Source organism: Colletotrichum tamarilloi (genome assembly GCF_030869305.1).
Source record: "Colletotrichum tamarilloi strain Tom-12 chromosome Unknown Scaffold_185.1, whole genome shotgun sequence".
In the NCBI taxonomy this organism is placed as follows: Eukaryota; Fungi; Ascomycota; class Sordariomycetes; order Glomerellales; family Glomerellaceae; genus Colletotrichum; species Colletotrichum tamarilloi.
The window spans coordinates 23-21238 of NW_026849568.1; the positions used below are offsets into that span (position 1 = coordinate 23).

Below are 21216 nucleotides of genomic sequence, written 5' to 3' on the forward strand. Positions count from 1 at the left end.
AACATCAGGGATATCCATCGGGCTCAAATCGAAGCGGGTGAAAAGGAGGTTATCACGGCTGAATCCAGCGACTCTGAATGCCCTAGTGAGGCTGGCAGCTGTATTGTAGTGGGTGTGGTTGAGGATCAATAGTTAATAGTAATGAGGAGGTTGGGTTGTGATCCCATCGTTTTTGTGGTGCCAGAAACAGGGGGGTGCCAGGAAGTGGGTATGTTGACTTATGACTCCCTGCCCCGGCGCGCTGTTCAAACCCATCCTCCGAGACGAAGACACGACGAAACCGTTCTATGGCGTTCATCGTCCTGGTATGCTATTTGGCAACCCGGATGCTGCCGAGGAGACCGTAGACCGGATTATCGAAGCTGATGGAAGCGGAAATACCCTTGTTGTAATTGCTCACGATACCCATTTGAAGGACATCGTCAGGGAATTCCCGGAATATGCAAATGATTTCTTGACCCGGGGTTGGGCCGAACAGAGCAGGTGGTTGTTCTTGGAGGATTTCAAGGAGGCAGTTGATGGAGTTCATAACGAGAAGCTGTAGCATTGTCGCAAAGAACCATCTCTGGCTCTGCAGTTACGATAAAAAGCAACATTTTTGAAATCAAAACTCAATTGGCTCCTCAACATTCTATAAAGACGGACAATTCGGAAACGTGAAATACATGCGGGAAAGCTATACTCCTATGTTTAGTATGCTCCTCCCGAATGATGCCTGATTGAAGTTTACAGATTCTCATGAAAAACGTCTATGGGCTTCACATAGCCACCCGAAAATTACAGTCTGTTGTCCGATTTTCTATCCCAGATACCCTGACCCTGGCGGATGACAGTTGCCTTCAACTCTTGAAGGTGATTCTCATAGATACCACGAGGATTGGTTTGGTGCTTAATGCACAAGTGCGCCGCGGCAGCTGTTGCCAGAGCGTGGCATCCTCCATTGGCCATGAACTTGGCGTTGGATCCTCCAATGTGGGTAGTGCTGATATGTTTCCCCGCCATCATCAAATTCGAGATATTAGACGAATAGAGACACCGGAAAGGGATGTCATAAGGCTTTTTATCCCGCTCATCCCATTCCCAGGCCTGCAGACGGAAGTCGTACTTTTTGTCGCCTGGGTAATGTAGACAAAAGGCGCCTGCATTCTGAACCACAGCGTCGGGGAAGACTTTGTGATCGCGAATATCGGTCTCTGTAAGAATGTAGTCTCCCTTATACTTCTTGAACTCTCCCTGAGCAGCAACAAATGCTACCCAATCGAATTCCAGATTCGCGTAAGTCTCGGGCTCCATCTCTTTCACGTTGTGGAAAGTCCCGTAGATGGCGCGCAAGAGATGGTCCCGAATATGTTCACCATTAGTATATGGATCGAGCCATTGGCCGTACTCCCAGAAGTGGGTAAGAGGTCCCTTCATCTTCATATCCATGGTAGGATCGAGTACAAAATTCGGGGGCACAACAAGAGGTCCCGGGCCATTCTCAAGACCAGGCTTACTGAGCTGACCCCGAAGATCAGAGTAGTCTTTGGCAACCTCAGTGCAGCGCTTATACCCATTTAAATTAGTTAAATAAATAAGTTAAACAAACAGTCAAATATAAGAATTTTAGTAAATTAAATAATTAAATATTATAAAGCCCTATATTTAATATATTTAATTAAATATAAGGTCGCTTAAAAAAAAGAAAATCTAGGGCCGGGCTAATTAAAAATTAATATTCCTAACTATACCCTATAAAAATTTATAATTAAAAATATAAATACTTAGAGCGGGATTCGAACTTATGACTCTTTATTTATAATTATAAGTTCGGTATTATATTATTTAACTAAATAGATTATTAATAATTATTATAAAAAAAAAAGCCTAAGTATTATAGAGCCCTAAATTTAGTATCTTATTATATTTAAGAATTTAAAAAACCTTTAGTACCCCCTTTTTTTAATATTAATAAAACTAACGAAGTTACGTACTACTATTTCTAACCCTTTATAACTATTATAATTATTATTAAAATTAATTAAATTATATATTAATTAATTTGCTATATTATAATTAATTAATTAATAATAAGTTGTACGATTTTTAGTACGTAGTTACTATTTTAGATTACTTTATAATTATAAACCCTAATTAATACTAGTTTTATATTATTAACCGATTTTAATAATCGTAATAACCTCTTTACCTTTTTAAAAGTAATTTAGAAAAAGAGGACTTTTATTAATAATAATTTAATATTATAAAAAGGTATAAAGCTAAAGAAGTTATAGATCTATTTAAAGGGGGTCTTTATTTAAGAGATTTATAATAAAAATATTTAAAATAAAGTTTTTTAGTTTTATCGTTATTATAATAAAATAAGTATTATTATTTATTTTAAAATAGTAATTACGAGCTTAGTAATAACTTATTTAAAATTAAAATATTAAGTAATAGATCTAAACTTTAGTAAGTTATTATATTTATCAAAATCCTTTAAATACGACTTTATATTAAAAAAATAAAAACTTATTTTTAATATTATTATGAAGAGCTAAGTAATAAGAATTAAGGAATTAGTAATTAGGTATATTATTAATAATAATAGCCTATTTATAACTTTTTATAATTCTTACCTCCGGGCCCTCTTTTATTAATTAAATTATAGTATTATTAACGAACTCTTATTATTATATAAAAATATAAAAAAGGAGCTAAGTAAGATCTTTATTAAAAAGAAAGATATAATTAGGGTAAAGATCTAGAAGTTAATAATAAAAATCTATTTACTATTCGATTTATAAACCTCGCTAACGCGGAATATTATTATTACTATTTTTATTTACTTTTTAAACTATACTAAGTAATAAATATAATACTTTATTACTTTACGATAATAATATAGTACTTATAATAGGGCTAATATTACTTAGATTATAAAATTAGTAATAGATAACTAAGAATTAGGTAACTAAGTTAGAGTAGTTATTTATAATAATATTTTAAATAATAATACTTACTTAAGTTATTTATATTCTATATTATTTTATACTTATACTTAAAAAAATATTCTTAACTAGAGGATAAGGTATTACGGTTATATTCTTAACTTTATTAGTAAGGCCTTTTTATTTAGTAATAATAAAGAAGTATTTAAATAAGAATTAAATATATTAATTAATACTAAGTAATTTTAAAAAGATCTTAATCTTTAGTATATAAGGGGCCCTATTAATAAGCTTCGGAACGTTATTAAATTTATTTACTTATTATTTTAATAATATAAGGCTTTTTTTAAGGTTAGTAATAAGATTAATAGGAATAATATATTTACTCTTTTTAAAGAGTCGTTATAAGAGCTTATATTAATACTTAATAATAATATAAAATAGAATTTATTATATTTTATAATATAACGCTCTTTATAAAAAAAAAAGTAAATTTATACTTTTTTAGTAACTAGTTAAGCTTATAAAGATTTAAAGTAATAGATCCCTATTAAGGACGTTTTTAATAATAATAATTAGTAATTATTAGCTGAGCTAAAGGTAGTATTTAAACTACTTTATTTTTAAATAATAAAATACTAGGGCTAGGGTAAAGGAAATAGTTATAGTTATTTATAAAAAGTAATAATAAGTCTCGAGTACTTTATTAACTATTTTAAAGAGTAAAAGAAGTTATATAATAAACTTTTTAAAAAAGAGATAGATTTTATAATTTTTTAAATCGTAGCGTTATAATTATAATTAATATAAATAATACTACCTCGTTAATAATTAGCTCGTTATTAATTTATATCCTAACCTCTTTTTTAACCTCTAACTTTAAATAATATCCCTCGTTATATTTAATTTAAATATATACTTAAAGAGCGAGTAGAGCTATTTCTTAATAATAATTTTAATTTACGAGAATATTTCTAACTATTAATTATTAATACTTAGTAAATTCTTAATAAATATTATACTAAGTTAGGTAATTTTTTATTCTATATCGTAATAATTATTCTTTACCCTAAGTAAAGATTAAAATAGTTAAAAAAGAGGTAGGATATGCCTAAGTAAAGCTATTAACTATTTAATATAAAAAAGGGACTCTACGATTATTAATAAAAATAGTATATAAACGAGATAATAAGTCCTCCTCCTCCTCGTTATTTAGGTCCTCCTCTTTTATTATAATAGTTATAAGCTATTTTTAATACCCTTACAATTCTAAAGAGTATTATAAAAGACTTATAATACTAGTAATAGTTAATATTTTAAATAATAAACGTATTATAAAAAAAAACTCGAAGTAAGTCGTAACGCTATTATATTAGCTTAATTAATTAAAAACTTAATATAAAAAAAAAAAATAGAATAATAAGTAGAAGCTAGCGAGCTAGCCCTTTAGGTATAGCGGTTTAGCTCGTTACGTAATTATTAAGAGCTTAGCCTCGTAGCTTAAGGCTAAACTACGGGGCTTATAGGGCCCTAATACTTATTATTATAATATTACCCCCCCCTTTATATTAAAGAGTACTATTTATAATATTAAAAAATAAACCTCTAAATTACCTCTTAATTTAGTAAATTTATAATTATAATTATTATTATTATATTATTATTATCCCGCAGTAGTAATAAGTTATTAATTATAATAACTTTTATTTATAAATCTAAGTTTTATAATAGGCCCTTAGTAATTAAGTATTAGTAATAGAATATTTAGAGTATCGTTAGTACGTATTAAAAGCTTCTTATATTATACTAAGTTAAATCCGTATTATACCCTTTTTAATCCGCTTAGTACTATAGCTTTTTTTTATATAAGTATAACTTAATAACTTTAAAAACCTCGTACTTTAGCTCGCTATTATTATTAATAATTAATAATAATAAGTCTTAGTTTTACCTAAGTAATAAGTCGTTAATAGCTTTTTTTAACTTATTTAAATAAAAAACTAAGTATACCCGGCTATTTATTAATAATTCTATAATTTATATACCCCCCTAGTTAGTATTAATAATAAGTTATAATCCGGCCTATAGCTACTATAACTTATTTATATTAATAAACTTTTAATATAAAGTATTAATAAAAACCCGATTTCTTAGTTTTAAGTTATCTGGGCGCTAGTAATAGTTAGTATACTTTTTATATCGTACTTAAATAACTTTTATATTACCCTTAGTAATCTCTTAAGCTTCGTATATTTTTTAAACTATATACTACGTATTAATACGGTTTAGCTTCTTTTTTATAAAACTAAATTAATAAATTCGCTTAGACTAGTTAAAAAAAAGCCGTAGCTAATAACTAAATTCTATTTTATATAATAATAGCCCCGTAGTTTTACTAAGCTAGGTAGTATAAATAAAGTCGACTATAAGTAATATATTACTCTAATTATTTTAATATTAATTAATTAATAATCTTAACTACTATAAAATATACTAATTTAGTACCTCTATTTAACTATTTATTTATAAATAGTCTATTATTAATAATTATAGCTTAACCCCGTAAATTCTATAAAGTTTTTTTTAAAAATTAAAAATAAATTAAGGGCCTCGGTTTAATATAATAGTTTTTAATAAACTAAAAATAAATAGTACCCGCTTATAAAATATTTAGCTTATATTTTTTATTATAATAGTTTTATAATAAGGAATAAATATTATTATTTTACTTAAGTAGTTTACTATTACTTAAATATTATTAAATCCTTTTTAATTAATAAAAATAGTTATAAAATTTATAAAAATATATTATTATAAGTAGTTAAGTATTAAGAGTAGTCTTAGCTCCCCTAAGAGCTTATTATATAGCTTTTATAATTAATAATAAGTATAATAGTTCCGTATATATTAATAAGCATCTACTACTAAGCCCGGCTAATAATATTACTATTTAATTATTTTTATAACCTTATTATACCCTAAATAAGTAAAGAGCTTTTATTTATAAACTTTATAAATAATTATAATATAGAGGTTCTCCTTTTTAAATACTACGAGCTTCCTATTTATTATTAATAATTTATTATTTTAAATAAACTAGTACTTATACCCTTTAATAATTAGTATTTATATTAGTATAAAGAACGCTATAATAAGGTCTTTATTAAGCTTTAAAATCTTTTTTATTAATAAATACCCCTAGAGTTCGTCCTTTAGTATAAATAAGCTAATTACGAGCTATAGTTAATTAATAATAGCGCTTAATAATACTTATAACTCTGCTATAATATTAAAAAATAGTAATTTTAATAATAAAAGGACTTAGGTCCTATTAGCCTCTTTTAGTACTTATTAAATATAAATATTTTTTATTTTTTATAATAAGACGTTAGTTAATATGTTCTCTTTCCTCGGGTAATAATAAATTTAAAAATTAAAATCCGCTAGTATATTAACTTAGCGGGCTTATTATAAATTAAATAAGTACTTAGTTATAAAGAATAGTAATAATTAGTAATTTATAATAATATTAAACTTATATTTATAATTTATAAGCTTTGCGCACTATTCCTCGAAGTATAGTACTATTACTAATATTTTTTTATTATAAATAGTATAATTAAGCTTTATATTACTTATAGTTTTTAAATAGAAGGTTATTAAGTATTATAGCCCCTTATCCTCTTATTATTATAATAATACTCCGGTATATACTAAGTTAGAAATATTAGTTTTTAACTATATTAATAGCTCTAGTTTAAAATAATAAAGAATAAGCGCTAATATTAGTACTAGCTTTATAACTTTAAAAACTATTTTATAATTAGTATTAAAATTAAAAAGAACTCCCTTACTTATTAGTTTTATAAAGGGCCTAGCTAAGTAGCTATAATCTTTTATAAACCTCTTATAAAAGTTATAAAACCTAAAAAAAAACTAAATATTTTTAAATAATATAAGTAGTTTCTAATCTCTAATTATAAAAACCTTCTTTTTATTAAACTATATACTTTTTATAAAAACTACGAAGCCTAAGTATTTTATAAAAATAATACTAAACTCGTACTTTTTAATATTTATTTATAAGCTTACTTTTTATAAATAATTTAGTACTTTAATAACGTACTCTTAGTACTAAAAAGGGTTATTAAAAAAGATTAGGATATTATTTATATATATTATATAAAAGTTATCTAAGTATTTTATTAATATCTCGTTTATATATTATTAATATATAACTAGCTTATTATAGAGCTTAAAAAATATTACTTTATACTTATATATCCTATAATAAGTTTTAAATATCGTTAAGTCCTTAGAGGCTAGGTTAAAGTAAATATAATAAAAAGCCTATTTAATATTTAGTTTAATAAATACTTTTACTCTACCTAACTACGTAAAGGTCTTATTAATAAGTAATAATAAGTAGCGGTCTTTTTTTATAATTTTATTAAGCTTATAAAAATTAATATAAAAGTATAAACTACTATCGTACTTTTTTATAAATAATATTAATAATATAAAAAGAGTATTATTTAAATTAATAAATCCTTTTTATAAATATTTTAATAAATAGGCTTTTATAGCTTCTAGCTTTAGTACTAACTATTTATATAAAAAGTAATAAGTTAACTTTTTTTTATTATTATTTAGGAGCTCGATTTTATAATTATACGGCTTATAAAGTGCTAATATATTACTAGTTATTTTATTAAAAACGTTAGTCTAGGGCTATAAGTATTTTAATAGGTTCGTTATTATAAAGTTATAAATAACTTAGTTATCGTTATATAAGGGGTCTGCCTTTTTTTTTTATTTTTTATAATACGGTTTAGCTTATAGAGTAATATAAAGCCTATTTTAATATTATTTTACTATAAGTTCTTCTTAAATACGGAAGTATTAATAAAGGTAATATTTATTTATATTATTACTAAGTATAATTATTACTATTTAGCCCTTTTTATGGGGGTAATAATAGTATTATTAAGGGCGTATTTTATCTTTTTTATATTCTTAGCCTCGTTTAATTATTATATTTAACGGGCTATCGTTTTTAATAAGCGTAGTAATATCCTAATTAATATACCCTTTACCTACTATTACTAAAGCTTTTAGTTATAATAGATTATATCTATTTCGAATAGGTCCTATTACTAATTAGTATCGATTTAGTATTATATATTAATAATTTTTAGGGTATATAAGTCCTTAATATTCCTAACAATAGTAGAGGGTATTTTTTATAATAATAAGTCCTTAGGTTATATTAACTATTAGTAGCGAATATTAAAATTTATTTCGTAATATTCGAACTATTTCTATTTTAAAATTAAGTTATAATAGCCCGTATTAAGTTAAAAGAGGGGTATTTTTAAAAAAACTTATTAATTAATATATAAGTTAGCAGTTTATACTACGCTAGTATTATCTAATTACTCCTTATTAAACTTAGTAATAAAAATTAAGTATAATAATTTATAAAATAGGGCCGCGTAGAACTATTATAATAAAGGGGTTACGTAGTTATTTATAAATCCGTATTTATTAGCTCTTATATTAAGTAAAGCTTTTAAGTAAATTCTATATTTATTAAATATTAATATAAGCTTTATCTTAAGGGGCTAGCCCCTTATAAGATCTTATAAATTTACTAAATTAATTACTAATTTTCTATTTTTTTTATACATATCTCCTAGTTAAGAGTTTATTTTTATTAAAAAGTTTAGTTTTTTAAACCTAACTCTATTTTAATAAGGCCCGTAGTAATATTAATAATAATTATAGTAATTTTTAGCTTTTTAAAATAGTCTTTAAAAATATATTTAATATTATTATAAATAAAATAAGTATTACTATTTTTAAATTTTTAATATAGAGTTTTAAGGATCGTTTTATAAATAGAAATATAACCTCGGTCCTATTTAGTACTACTAGTATCTCTATTATTTTTATTATTTTTATTACTTCTTTTTAAAGTCTAGCGAGTTTAGTTAAAAACCTTAACTATACAGTCCTTTATAAAAAAAAATTATATTATATTAACTAGTTACGTAACGTACTTAGTATATTTTTAAAAAGTAGCTATATTATCTAAGTACTTTAATATAACCTAATTACGAAAATATATAAGTAGCTTATTATAAAAACGGCGCTTTTATTAAGACTTTAAAAGCTTATTAATACGCACGAGCTTAGTAAATATAAAGCGCTTTTAATAAACGTTTTTAAATATAATTATAAATACGTCTAGCTTATAACTAGTATTATTTATAATAATTAAATTAATATAAGCTATTTTAAGCTCGTAAAATAGCTACTTAGTTATAATAATCTTATTAAAAGTTAGTATTAAATATATAAACTCTATAATACTATTTTTAATTTTATTAATAATATACTCTAAGTAATACTTATTAATATTATAGTTAGTATTTTCTAAGCGCTTCGTAATATATCAAAACTAATAATTAAACTTAAAGTTAGTATTATTATTAATAAAAACGAGTACGTTAAGTATTTTTTAAGAGCCGTAGGGGATAGAATAGGACGAGGCTAGAGTAATCTCGTAACTACCCTATATTTTTAAATATATTAACTACTATTCTAAAGTATTAAAAGTAACGGTATTTTAAATAGAGCTAGCCTAAGAGCCGTTCTCTAATTACTCTAGTTTTTTAATTATAATTATATTATTAATATAAGCTTAGGTAAGGGTTTTTTTTATAATACGGAGCTTTATAATAATAGTACGCATAAGGTTAAAGTTTTTATAAGTTATTATATATAAGTACTTAGTATTATTACTTAGCTAGTTAATAATAAAAGCTAGGACCTGCTCTAATTAGTACTAAATAATACGTATTTTTAATTACTATTCGATCTATTTAAATAAAATCTTTTTATTATTTTTAAAATATAATTCTTAAATAAGGTTAACGTTAATATACTACTTAATATTCTTTTTAAAAAGGATATTATTATAAATATAAATAAATAAAATAAACTAGTTAGTTATATTATTAAAATATATTAAGCGATCGGCCTAGGTAATAAAAAGTAAAAAACGCTTTATTAACTAGTTAAATAGTATAACCTCGGGGTTAATTACTAAGAGCTTAGTACTTTTATTAAGGCTTATAACGCTCTATTAGGACTTATAAAAATAATAATTTTATTAAAAATTATTAATATAAAGGGAGACCTAGCTACCCTAGCTATATTTTTTAATTATTATATTTAATAAAGGGGGTATATATTTAGGGAGTATTAATTACGTTACTTATATATAATTAATTTAGTTAGCTATTACTTAGCTCTCTTATACGCTTTTTTAGTAAGAGTAGCTAGTTAGTATAATAAGTAATTAATTAATTAATTAAGATATTATTATTTTATTTTTAAAAAATAGTTAATTAAATAACGTTAAATAGTATTATAAAAAAAAACTCGAAATAAGTTATAACGCTATTTTATTAACCTAATTAACTAAAGACTTAATATAAAAAGGAAAAAAATAGAATAATAAATAAAAACTAGCGAGCTAGCCCTTTAGGCCTAGTAGTCTAGCTCGTTATATAACTATTAAGAGCTTAGTCTCGTAGCTTAAGGCTAAGCTACGGGGCCCATAGGGCCCTAATACCTACTACTATAATAGACGTAGTAATTAACTACGTGCCTAAGCTTAATTAATATTACTCATAAATTATCCCTTAGCTAGTCCTTAACCTAATTTAATAATAAATTAATTATTAATTAACTTATTTAACATTAAGTAAGCTTATATTTAATATCTTTACGATCCTTATAATAATAATAAATTACGAGAGGATATTTAGCTTTATAAAGTTAATTTTAACTTTATAATAATTATTAATAAGATCTTTTATACTAAAAAAGGTCTAATATCTTAAGAATTAGCTTCGTAGTAGTATTATAAAAGTAAGAGGTTAATTTTTTAATTAAAAGAGCTAATTGAGATAAAGTCTATAAGTTAGTACTATAAGGACTTTCGTAATAGCTTTATTTAATTCCTAATTAAGAAATCAGTTAAATCTATTAATTAATTATTAAATAATCAAATATAGCGCGAGAAATAAGCTAAATAATCAAATACGAACCTCATATTTGATTTGTTTATATGGGTATAAGCGCTGCCTTAGTGGCCCATGGAACAGACTGAAAGGGGGCAAGTTTGTCGCTCATCCGAGTTCGAAAAAAGACTGTGTGTCCGTGATGCATCTCATCAGCTACTGCAGGCGCAAGGCTTTCGCCATACATCGCCTTGGACTCCTGACCAAAAAGGGTCTCTGCGCCAGTGCAGATACCAAGGATGGCTTTGCCAGAGCAGTCAATGAAGACTGGAGCTGAAAGGCAAATCTCCTTTCCAGTGCGGGCATGTCGGGCCTTCACCGATGTTATCTGCGAACCGGTGAGGGCTGCATCGTAAACAGTGTATTCCATGAACGCTGTGGCGTTGGGTTCTGCATCAAGCAGCTGCTTCGCGACTAGGTCGCCGTCGAGGTCGCGTTGAGAGAGCTCTTGGACGATGGAGTTGGTCATACCGCGTGGAGTGAGCCCGATCTCTACGCTGGCATTGCCGCCGAGGTAAGGACGATCTTGAATAAGGGCAACACGATCCCCCATTCGCGCAGCTGCTAATGCGGCTGTACAGCCAGGTATGCCTCCTCCAACGACAACAACATCGAATGACCCTGCATTGTGAGGCTGATCAGGTATACCACGTAGTCGTCTCCGCCAGGCACGCGATCCTTCGTCTATTCCATTGGGCGGCGATGTGTCCTCCATGCTGAGAAAGATTGCGTCGCAACGGCCGCAAAATCCCGTCAGATCGTGCAGCACCAGTCGCACGTCATCCCCTAGGAGATCTACTGTGCCAGCGTACTGCCAGTGCCAATCTTTGCCATTAGCGCCGAATACTGTGTCGAGCGTGTTTCCGTTGATAGTCAGGGTAAATTGACCAGGATGATGAGCTGGAACCCAGTCCTTGGCTCGAACCCAAACATTGTAATGGCCCTTTTTCGCTGATATGGTAGTTGTTGCATCCGCGACTGGCTTGCCGTTACCGTGAGCGAGGAGATATGGCGATCCCATCTCCGAGTCGAACTGCGAGTCCAAGATCCAGCCACCAAAGTCACGGAACTCTTCCGCTTCCACCAGTACTCCTGAGGCAGGAAGTGACGCCATAATCCGTACGATCAATGATGAAGTAGAGGCCACAAAATAGGATAATTATTGCAATCCAAGAAACCAATGCTGTTACCTCGCATGTTATGAACATCCGGACAAACATGAATAAAGAAGTTTGAGGTGCCCCGAGGTAAATGCTTGATCCCCCGTCCTCGGACAACGATGTAGAAAAGTTGATAGTCTCGGCTCAACGGCCAATCGGATTCACCTGCAAGCTTTAAGAGGTTCGGTCCTATGCATCCGTAGATCAGGTACTTGTTACATGGACGGTAGTGAGTGAAGGGTACACACCATTCCGACATTTCCAGTAAAGCACACGTACGATGCATGGCCACAGCACATGTAAACGGAAACGGAATCGGACTTGGGTCGATCCGTCGGGCATATTGGCTAGATACAGGCGCCGGGCCTGACGTAATTTCGGCTCCCACATCAGTTCTCACACCGCACGCCGTGTCGTTCGGCAGATAAACGGCAATCTGGAAAGCTTTAGCTCTACCGACGCTGGGAGACACCTGAGTCTCACAATCTTCGGCTCGAACCTCATTCAATATGAATACCAGGACAGTGCGGGACCGTGCCGGCCATGCCATCGCCCCCCAGTCTTGGCACTGATAGAACGAGAGTTGAGCCGCGGATGTTGACTCCAGCTCGGTCTTCAGAATTAAACACGTGGGACTACCAACCGGAGGGATTCATCTCCCACGCCTCCGTCTTTTCGTACGACTCCGCCATAGAGCCGATGGCAGTTTACGATGGCAGTTTACGATGGCCTTCCGCCACGAGTTATGCAAGCCCGAGATGTTTTGGTCAAGGCCACTCAAGCGGACACCTTGCCAGCGCCATCATTGCGCAAGGCTTTGACGGACGCCTTCTTTGAATTTGCCTTTCCTTACTTTCCCGTCGTTGATGCGGATGACCTCTCGAGGGGAGAGTCGTCGATCCTTTTACAGCAAGCTGTGTGCCTCGTCGGCAGTCTTATGCGCCATGACCCCAGCAGTATGACTTTGAGTTACTCACTCTACGAGAAGATTGAAACTTTGATACATGTCGAGTTCGAAAAAGACAACGTGTTCCTCCTCAAGACACTATGTCTCTTGTCATGTTGGGCCCCGGCCTCACCATATCTTGTCACGCTTCATGGGCCGTGGCATTGGACTGGTATGGCTGTGCGGTTAGCAGTGCAGATGGGAATCCACACGCAATCATCTTACAGAGAGAAAGATAACTCCGGGTCTTTACGGCGTATATTTTGGCATCTGATAGTACGTTATTGCTACCTTCCTCTAAGCATCACGCGCCTGCGCTTCTCGGTTCCCACCCTGCACTTAGCTCTTGGTGTTGTCGTTCCATGCACTGACATTTCAAAGAACAGTGAGACACTCATGGTCGCCTGCTGGGGCCGGCCTCGTTCGCTGAAGCTTACAGACTGCGATGTTCAGCCACTTGCAGCTTCGGACTTTGAAACACAAGGGGTATTCACAACGGTCTCTTTACAATTCACCGGACTCATGAACGTGATTGGCAAGTTGTCGGAGTTGAACACCAGGAAAGGCGTACCAGTTGAATCCGAGGTCGAAACTGTCATTGCCTCGCTTTGCGAATGGAAGAGCGGCCTGCCGGACGTGTTACGGCTCTACGATGCAGACGGTACTCGGAGAACTTATCACCGTTATACTTCAGAGTTGCATATCCATTATTTGACGGCCATCATAATCGTGCAGATGCTTAGCAAGAGCCGTCATGCTCCGTGGCGGACGTCTCACGCCTCAATTATAGCGGCGACCCATGTTGCCGAGTTGTACGAGGAGATCCACTACAGAGAGGATGCTTCTCACTTGCTGAGCATCAATGGCTTCATGGCTCTAGTGGCCGCAACTGTGTTGGTATTCCACCGGCCAAACACGTTAGAGAAGGAAACGATTCGCAAGAATGGCATTGAAAGCATCTGTTCAGTGCTGCGCGTTATGAGCAAGAAGTATGGCGGCGCACGATCAGTGCTCCAGAGAATTCAGGGACTGCAAATCCAAGCTGAGCGGAGAGACGCATCTCTCAACAATCTCCAGAACGATACTTCATCGTCATCTGCGACATGGGTGGCAAGGAGCGTTAACGCGCATATCCATGAGTTACTCCCATTTCCGCTCAGTCTTGATGAAAACGTGAATATCTTGGACCGAGCAGAAGCTGTCACAGATCGCTTGCCGGATGATCGAGTGGTCACTGCAACTACCGCACCTGTTGAGGATGTGTCGAATGATATTTTTTCGTTAATGGATATTCTAGAGATGGATTTCGATCCATTCGATAACACTACTAGCTTCGTGTGATATGATCACATCTTTTTCCATTGATCACTCACTTGAAATATCGGGGGTACTCCGAAATAGGCTCTAAGCATGAGCAGAAGGTCTTTGCCACTCCCGTGAAGGAACTTTGTAAAGAATGCCTCCGACTTGGGTTCAGCTGTGAATTGTCGACAATGACCCCAAAAGCTTTGAAGATGCTCATTCTTGTGCCAACAAGAAGGATTTCTGATGTCCCGCCTCGGTTGTAAGGATAGCGCCGAGTGCCGAAGCTTAAATGCGCCTCTACCGAAGTACATGATTGCCGACTGAAGTGGGAGGCCATTGACACTGTAATCTAATCATCTGGAGACAGGCACAAACGCCGCGCTAGATTAACAGAACCATATGACAAATCGACAAGACTCCGTCGGAATGATATGCAGCCGTTGCAGTATGATGGTGTAGGTAGGTATGCAGCGGGTGGCTATTCTGCTAGACTTATTCAAGTAAGTGTAGATTCTTCTCTTGATACAGTCGATTTGACTACAACGTCCGTTGTTTATAAAAGAGATCATCGTTCCACAACAGAATACGATAGAATTATAGTTTGAATTCGAACACCAGTATCTCTATAAACTTGTAAACGAAAGATCTTATCTTCGCTCCTACTCCTACCACAACTTTAAATCATGTCGGACCTGATCGTAGTCATTGGCGCAGCTGGTGGTCAGGGCGGAGGCGTCGTTGACGCCTTCCTCAAAGAACCAGGCTGGAAAGTCAGAGGCACCACTCGTAACACCTCGAGTGAGAAAGCAAAGGCTCTCGCCGCAAAGGGCGTCGAAGTTGTCTCTGCGAATCTCAACGATGAAGAGAGCCTCGAGAGAGCCTTCCACGGGGCCACGGCAATCTTCGCATTCACTGACTACTACGACACGTTCTTCGAACTCGGCGATGAGAAGTCCGTGGAGTTGGAGTTTGAACAGGGAAGAAGAATTGCCCGTGCGGCGGCGAAGACGGAGTCTCTTCAACGACTTGTGTTCAGCGCCGGGCCTCACACGAGCAAGATCACCAACGGGGAAGCTGTGTGCCCCCACCTCGAGGGCAAGGGGCGCATCGTCACGTATGTGACGCAAGAGATGCCGGATCTTTCGGCCAAGACCACCTTCGCCGTCTTCACTGTCTTTGCGAATAACGCACTGCTCTATGATATCTTCAAACCGATTTACGTGGTAAGTAAAGCATCTGAGTGCCCCCATGATCAGAGACACTCTGACCAGGTTGAAGCCGAGCGCCAAGAAGTATGTCACCTTATACCCAGTGCCACCCAACACGCCATACCCGTGTGTTGGAGATCCTGTCACCAACGGAGGCATTTTTGTTCGAAGACTGGTGAAGAGCCCTCCTCCTCCAGGATCCTTTGTCCGATGCAACGTTGAAACCTTGACTATGGAGTCTTATCTCGCCGCCTGGGGACGGGCCACTGGGCTCGCGCCTGAGGAGGGCTCAACCGCCGCCGTGCAGGTTTCTCCCCAAAGCTATGTTGAACTGTGGGGCGCCATGGCTCAAGAGCAGCTTTCGCAATGGCAATTCTTCCAATGGATTCAGGATCACTATCCCCCGACGTGGGAAGGAGTCACCATCGTGGAGGGGATGGATCTATTGACTGAGGAGGACAAGAAGGAACTTCTTAGCGTTGAGGAGTCTCTGAAGCGGTACGACTGGAGTGCGTTTGAGAAGAAGCCGACGGCCAAGGCTGTCACCGGCCGGTTCTCGACTTGAGGAAGTCAGGGTAGGGTTCCCGCAAGATCCAGGAAGTTGATTTGCCTTATTCAGTACCATGAAGCCGTGGCTAGCTCTTATCTGAATAATGTCTCAAGCGCATTTGTCTGTAGTGTAAATGGGACATTGTTTTGTAAAGCAACTATAGGCTCACAATATGTTATGGAACACCTAAACTGGTATGGGCCACCGGAAGTGTGGACATTAAGGTCCATGTTCAGACACTTGGTGCGCTCAGCGTCATGCAGACCTTCACCCGGCAGATATCTGCCAGTGCCTCGTTTGTTTGTTTCTCAGTCGTGATTCTGCTCGCAAGGGTGGGACGAAAAGAGCTTCGGAAACTGCACAGTGATATTGGTGGTGCAAATTATCTAGGGGAACGAGTCGGTGCCTTTGAGTATTTGAAAATATTGCAAGCCCCATAGTCTGAGGCATAACTTTATCAGGGCACCATAACTATTGCCATCGGCCTGAGAGTCTTTGAAACACTTGCTGGTCAAACTTGCTGTCATTTTTGGAGCTATTATCAAGTGGTCTATATGTAACAAACACAAGTCCACCTCAGCAGAGAGGTCGCGGCAAAGTCAAATATTGATCCAGGACCATCATCTAGTATATAGGTCAATGATAGGAGGTGAAATATGGTCTTGCAACTCAGAGATTGCATCAAATTGCAAAAATGATTTCGCCCGGACTTGAACCGGAGACCTTCAGTGTGTTAGACTGACGTGATAACCAACTACACCACGAAACCTTGGAGACTAGAAACGCCTTTAATGAGAAGTGAGCCTGAGGGGCTCTAAGTGCTTTTTGGCTAGGGCTCTCCTCCTTTTTCTTTCGCGTCTCCCTCTTTAACATGATGTCTAAAGATTCAATTCGAGATTGCTTTGCGATTTGAAGTTGCAACACATTTTGCGCAATGTGAGAAGACGTTAATACTATTCAGGTTATCAGCAACGCGAGATCCCCGCTAGAGGGAGAAAAAACAAAAGTCTCTCGCCCCCGACATCCCCGCGCACCGCATGGCGCAAGATCCTGGAACCCAGCCAGGCGATGCGCCAGGCCAGTGATGGCGTGCAGTCACTCCACTGGTACGGCTTGGCTGTCGTTCGCTGGTTGAGAAATCATGCATTCTAGATTTCGTGGCGTCAAATTGTATCTCGTGCTATGATGCTTCGGAAGAAGAGTTATCTCATACCGTTTTCCATCAATCCCACCTTTACACCTGATCTTAACTAAAGAGCATGTCCAAAAAGCTTGATGCGCAAGCTAGCGCTAGCTTTGTATCGCAACCGAGGCAGCTTTCGAGTTCTCCGCCGGTTTTCCGATTGTCGGCCCGCAATGGAACGGGGCCGTTGTCCAGTTCAAGCTGGAGACCCCGGACAACCCAGAAGGCCGAAATCAGCGCACCTTGTCCTTCTCGGTTGCTGGGCCGGGCAACCTTTCTGGTCCAGCTTGGTCTGGTATGGTTCGGAAGGGTGAGCTGCTTTATGCAGCCTAGAGGATCACGCTACACTGGCGCTTGTCGGGCTTGTCAAAGAGAAAATGAGATAGGAATTGTTGGAGATTTTGCATGACGGTGGAATTATCGACCGAGGTGGGGTGTCAATGTCCCGAAGAGTAACACTGCGTTTGAAGCTGTATGAAGCTGCTGCATTCATTGCATGAGTCTTCAAGGCCATGTATACTCGAGGGACTATCATTGTATTTGCTCCTTGTCCAGTGCTGACCGAAGATCGAACTCAATTTAAGACTCCCAAACTCTAAGCTGAGCTCTTTTGATTTCTTTATTGGTGAGACATTCGAGGCAAAGCTCTTCCAGTATTCTTCAGTCAGGGATCGCCAAACGAGGGGCAATTGCGGGGTAGCAGCTTGAGGCAGCACACGCGCACCACTTCCAGCGCAGCAAAGTTGAGAGAGCACCCGCAAAAACACCAAAGCTCCATCGCGGGGATATTACGGCGCATCGTCAAACCACCGGCCTCGTCCCACCCAACCTCCCCATCCAAATAGAAACCCGCCCCCAAAACGTCACAAGCCATCACCATCACACTCTTCTTTCTTCTCTTCTTTTCTTCTACTCTTTCGCCAGTTCGGGTCGTCTTGTTCAACATCGTCTCTTCGGCAGCAAAGATACCCAATCCGCATTCGGTCTCGAGCGAAACACACGTTCGCCCGCTATGGCCGGTCCCGTTCCCACCGCGAGCGCCCTCGCCGACATCTACACAGACGATGCCCTCCCCATTCAGACCAAGCGCTGGTCGTCTCTGCTCTCACAGTTCGAGTCCGAGTACGGCCACCCGGCCTCTGTCGTCGCCCGCTCCCCCGGCCGCGTGAACATTATCGGCGAGCACATCGACTACTCCCTCTACTCCGTCCTCCCTATGGCAATCACCGCCGATGCCATCCTCGCCTTCTCCGTCACCGACACTCCCGCTGACTCCGACACCTTCACCCTCCGCGTCGCAAACGCCCAGTCCGACAAGTACCCCTCCCGCACCTTTGAAGTCCCCATCGGCGCCGATGTTCCTATCGACTCCAAGGTCCACGAGTGGTCCAACTACTTCAAGAGCGGCTTGAGTGGCGCCCTGGAGCTGCTGCGTCGGAAGCATGGCAAGGACTTCAGACCCAATGGTATGAAGATCCTCATGGACGGTAACGTCCCCGTTGGCGGTGGTCTCAGCTCTAGTGCTGCTTTCGTTAGTGCCTCGGCATTGGCTGTCATGCTTGCCAACGGCGAGAAGACTGTTGACAAGACCGAGCTCACTGAGCTTGCCATCGTCAGTGAGCGTGCCGTTGGTGTCAACTCTGGCGGGTGAGTCGTCCCTTTTAACCCCTTCATTAACACGTCTAGGATCTAACAACCAACCCATCCAGCATGGACCAGTCCGCCTCCGTCTTCTCCCAGCGCGGTTCTGCTCTCTTCGTGTCCTTCAGCCCCTCTCTGACCGCTCGCCCCGTCTTCTTCCCGACAACCAACCCGGAACTCTCCTTCCTCATCGCCCAGTCCTTTGTCACCTCCAACAAGCAGGTCACCGGCCCTATCCACTACAATCTCCGCGTCGTCGAGTGCAGCATGGCAGGCGCCTTCCTCAACGCAGCCCTCAATCCGGCCGGCACAAAGCTCCCCACCGACGCTTCTCCGCTCGGTATCTCTCTCCACGGCTTTCACGAAGCCTACTTCGCCAACAACAAGCTCCCGCACGCCGAGGGCGCATCAGCAGAGGAGGCCGCAGAGGCACAGCTCCGCGTGCTCATCGACGTCACCAAGAAGGCCCTTACCAGCACCGAGGGCTACACCCGCGAGGAGATTGCCAAGGTCCTGGGCGTCTCCGTCCCCGAGCTTGAGCAGATCTTCATGTCCAAGCTCTCCGTCCGCGCCGACCGCTTCAAGCTCCGCCAGCGCGCCCTGCACGTCTTTGAGGAGGCTCTCCGCGTACTCCAGTTCATGAAGGTTCTGGAGCAGGAGGCGCCGAAGGATACCTCTGACACCACGGCCTACAACAAGCGCCTCGGCGACCTGCTTAACGCCACACAAGACTCGTGCCGCGACTTGTACGAGTGCAGTGCCCCTGAGATTGACGAGCTTTGCCGCATTGCGCGCGAAAACGGATCCTATGGCAGCAGACTTACCGGTGCTGGCTGGGGTGGCTGCACAGTCCACATGGTGCCTGCTGACAAGGTTGCTGCTGTCAAGGAGGCGTGGGAGAGGGAATACTACTCCAAGCGCGAGCTTACTGAGGAGCAGAAGGAGGGTGCTGTTGTTGTGAGTCGGCCGGGAAGTGGAAGTGCGGCGTATCTCCTCAAGAGTGGAGGCTTATGAACGCCAAATTTGTTGAGACGAGACGGAGAACGACGGGGGTCTTTGGAGGCCAACTCAGTACATATGTCGTGACACACAAACACTTTTTCAAACCCTTGGCAACAAGCTATTTGGTCACTTCGACTTTGTCACCACATTTCATTTTCACTGTTCTGTCAGGTTGCAAACGGCTGCTGTAGCCCGGGATGTGTGATTGACACTGTTACGAACCGGTCTGATAGAGCTGTGCCGTTCCGTCTTGGCTTTATATGTACCTATTGAACATCAGAGGCGCTCTCGGTGACAATTTGGTCAAGCCACTGCTAGGAAAAAAACTGTCATTAGCTATGGTTTTCCTTCTTAGACGCAGTTGAGATGCCAAGACCTTGGGAGGCTTAAGCCGTCTGGCGTCACCGTATCTGCCCTATTCGCAAGCAATCCCCGGACCCCCAAGCCACCACCACTGAAAACTGTGCTATTCCCAAGCTAATTTTGCCCTGAGTGGGATGCGATTGGATGTGACAACTTTCAGGCGTCTCAGCCGGCATGTGTAGTGTAAGGCGTTGGCGCGCAACCGTGAGTGGAAAGTGATGGTCAATATACCTAGCTGACACCCCGGCCGTTTGGCTCAGGCTATAGGCTTCCTCGAAAGAGATGTAGCCACCAGGCAACGCTGTACGAGTAAGTCACAAAGGGGACCAGGTACCTGCACAGGAAGTACTTAAGAAAGGCGTCATGTGTCAATGAGTCAATGTTTTGCTGAACGTATGTTTCGTCTTCTAAAGACAGACTTTGCTCGCGAGCCGACCAATCTTCTATGCCATGACTGAACAAAAGGAACCTCGCGTTGACGGAACTACATACTTGTGCGTTTACAGTTTGAATACATGGTAAATAAGGTGATGGAACTCTTTAGATCTCGCTTTGCGATGTATCAAAAACCGCACGAAGAAATGTACTTAAAAACGTATGAACTTGACTAAAGTATCACCTCTATTTGTTCCATATATCTGAAAGCACGTGTCTGAATAAGTAAGAAGAGGCGAAAGCATTTCGCAAATATGAGCAAAAGCAGCCTGTAGGTGCTTGCGTGTACTTAGGCGAAGAGTAAGGTATTATCTGTTACACGGTGAAACAGGGTTTCTTCTCGGGAACTCGCATGGACAGCGCTCTGCTCCTCTCCACTTCTCTCATCTCCCTGTATTAT

At 37.4% G+C, this 21216-nt stretch overlaps 5 protein-coding genes across 5 annotated transcripts; 3 read left to right on the plus strand and 2 right to left on the minus strand.

Annotated features, from left to right (window-relative positions):
• Positions 1-777: 777 nt before the first annotated feature.
• CTAM01_15903 (uncharacterized protein) lies at positions 778-1428 on the minus strand (the record flags this gene model as incomplete). The annotated part of the gene is made up of 1 exon (XM_060531897.1): positions 778-1428. One exon carries the CDS (start codon positions 1426-1428, stop codon positions 778-780), a length of 651 nt encoding a protein of 216 aa, XP_060373508.1.
• A 9638-nt stretch (positions 1429-11066) lies between these two features.
• Positions 11067-12137, minus strand: CTAM01_15904 (uncharacterized protein; the record flags this gene model as incomplete). Its single annotated transcript, XM_060531898.1, has 1 exon — positions 11067-12137. One exon carries the CDS (start codon positions 12135-12137, stop codon positions 11067-11069), a length of 1071 nt encoding a protein of 356 aa, XP_060373509.1.
• Positions 12138-12895: 758 nt separating this feature from the next.
• On the plus strand, positions 12896-14470 carry CTAM01_15905 (uncharacterized protein; the record flags this gene model as incomplete). The annotated part of the gene is made up of 2 exons (XM_060531899.1): positions 12896-13314; positions 13516-14470. 2 exons carry the CDS (start codon positions 12896-12898, stop codon positions 14468-14470), a joined length of 1374 nt encoding a protein of 457 aa, XP_060373510.1.
• Positions 14471-15117: 647 nt separating this feature from the next.
• CTAM01_15906 (uncharacterized protein) lies at positions 15118-16207 on the plus strand (the record flags this gene model as incomplete). The annotated part of the gene is made up of 2 exons (XM_060531900.1): positions 15118-15657; positions 15713-16207. The coding sequence occupies 2 exons, from the start codon at positions 15118-15120 to the stop codon at positions 16205-16207; spliced, it is 1035 nt and encodes a 344-aa protein (XP_060373511.1).
• Positions 16208-18031: 1824 nt separating this feature from the next.
• CTAM01_15907 (galactokinase) lies at positions 18032-20030 on the plus strand (the record flags this gene model as incomplete). Its single annotated transcript, XM_060531901.1, has 3 exons — positions 18032-18192; positions 18300-19022; positions 19085-20030. Coding segments are annotated over 3 exons (1830 nt in total), but the record flags the coding sequence as incomplete, so codon positions are not given.
• Positions 20031-21216: the final 1186 nt, after the last annotated feature.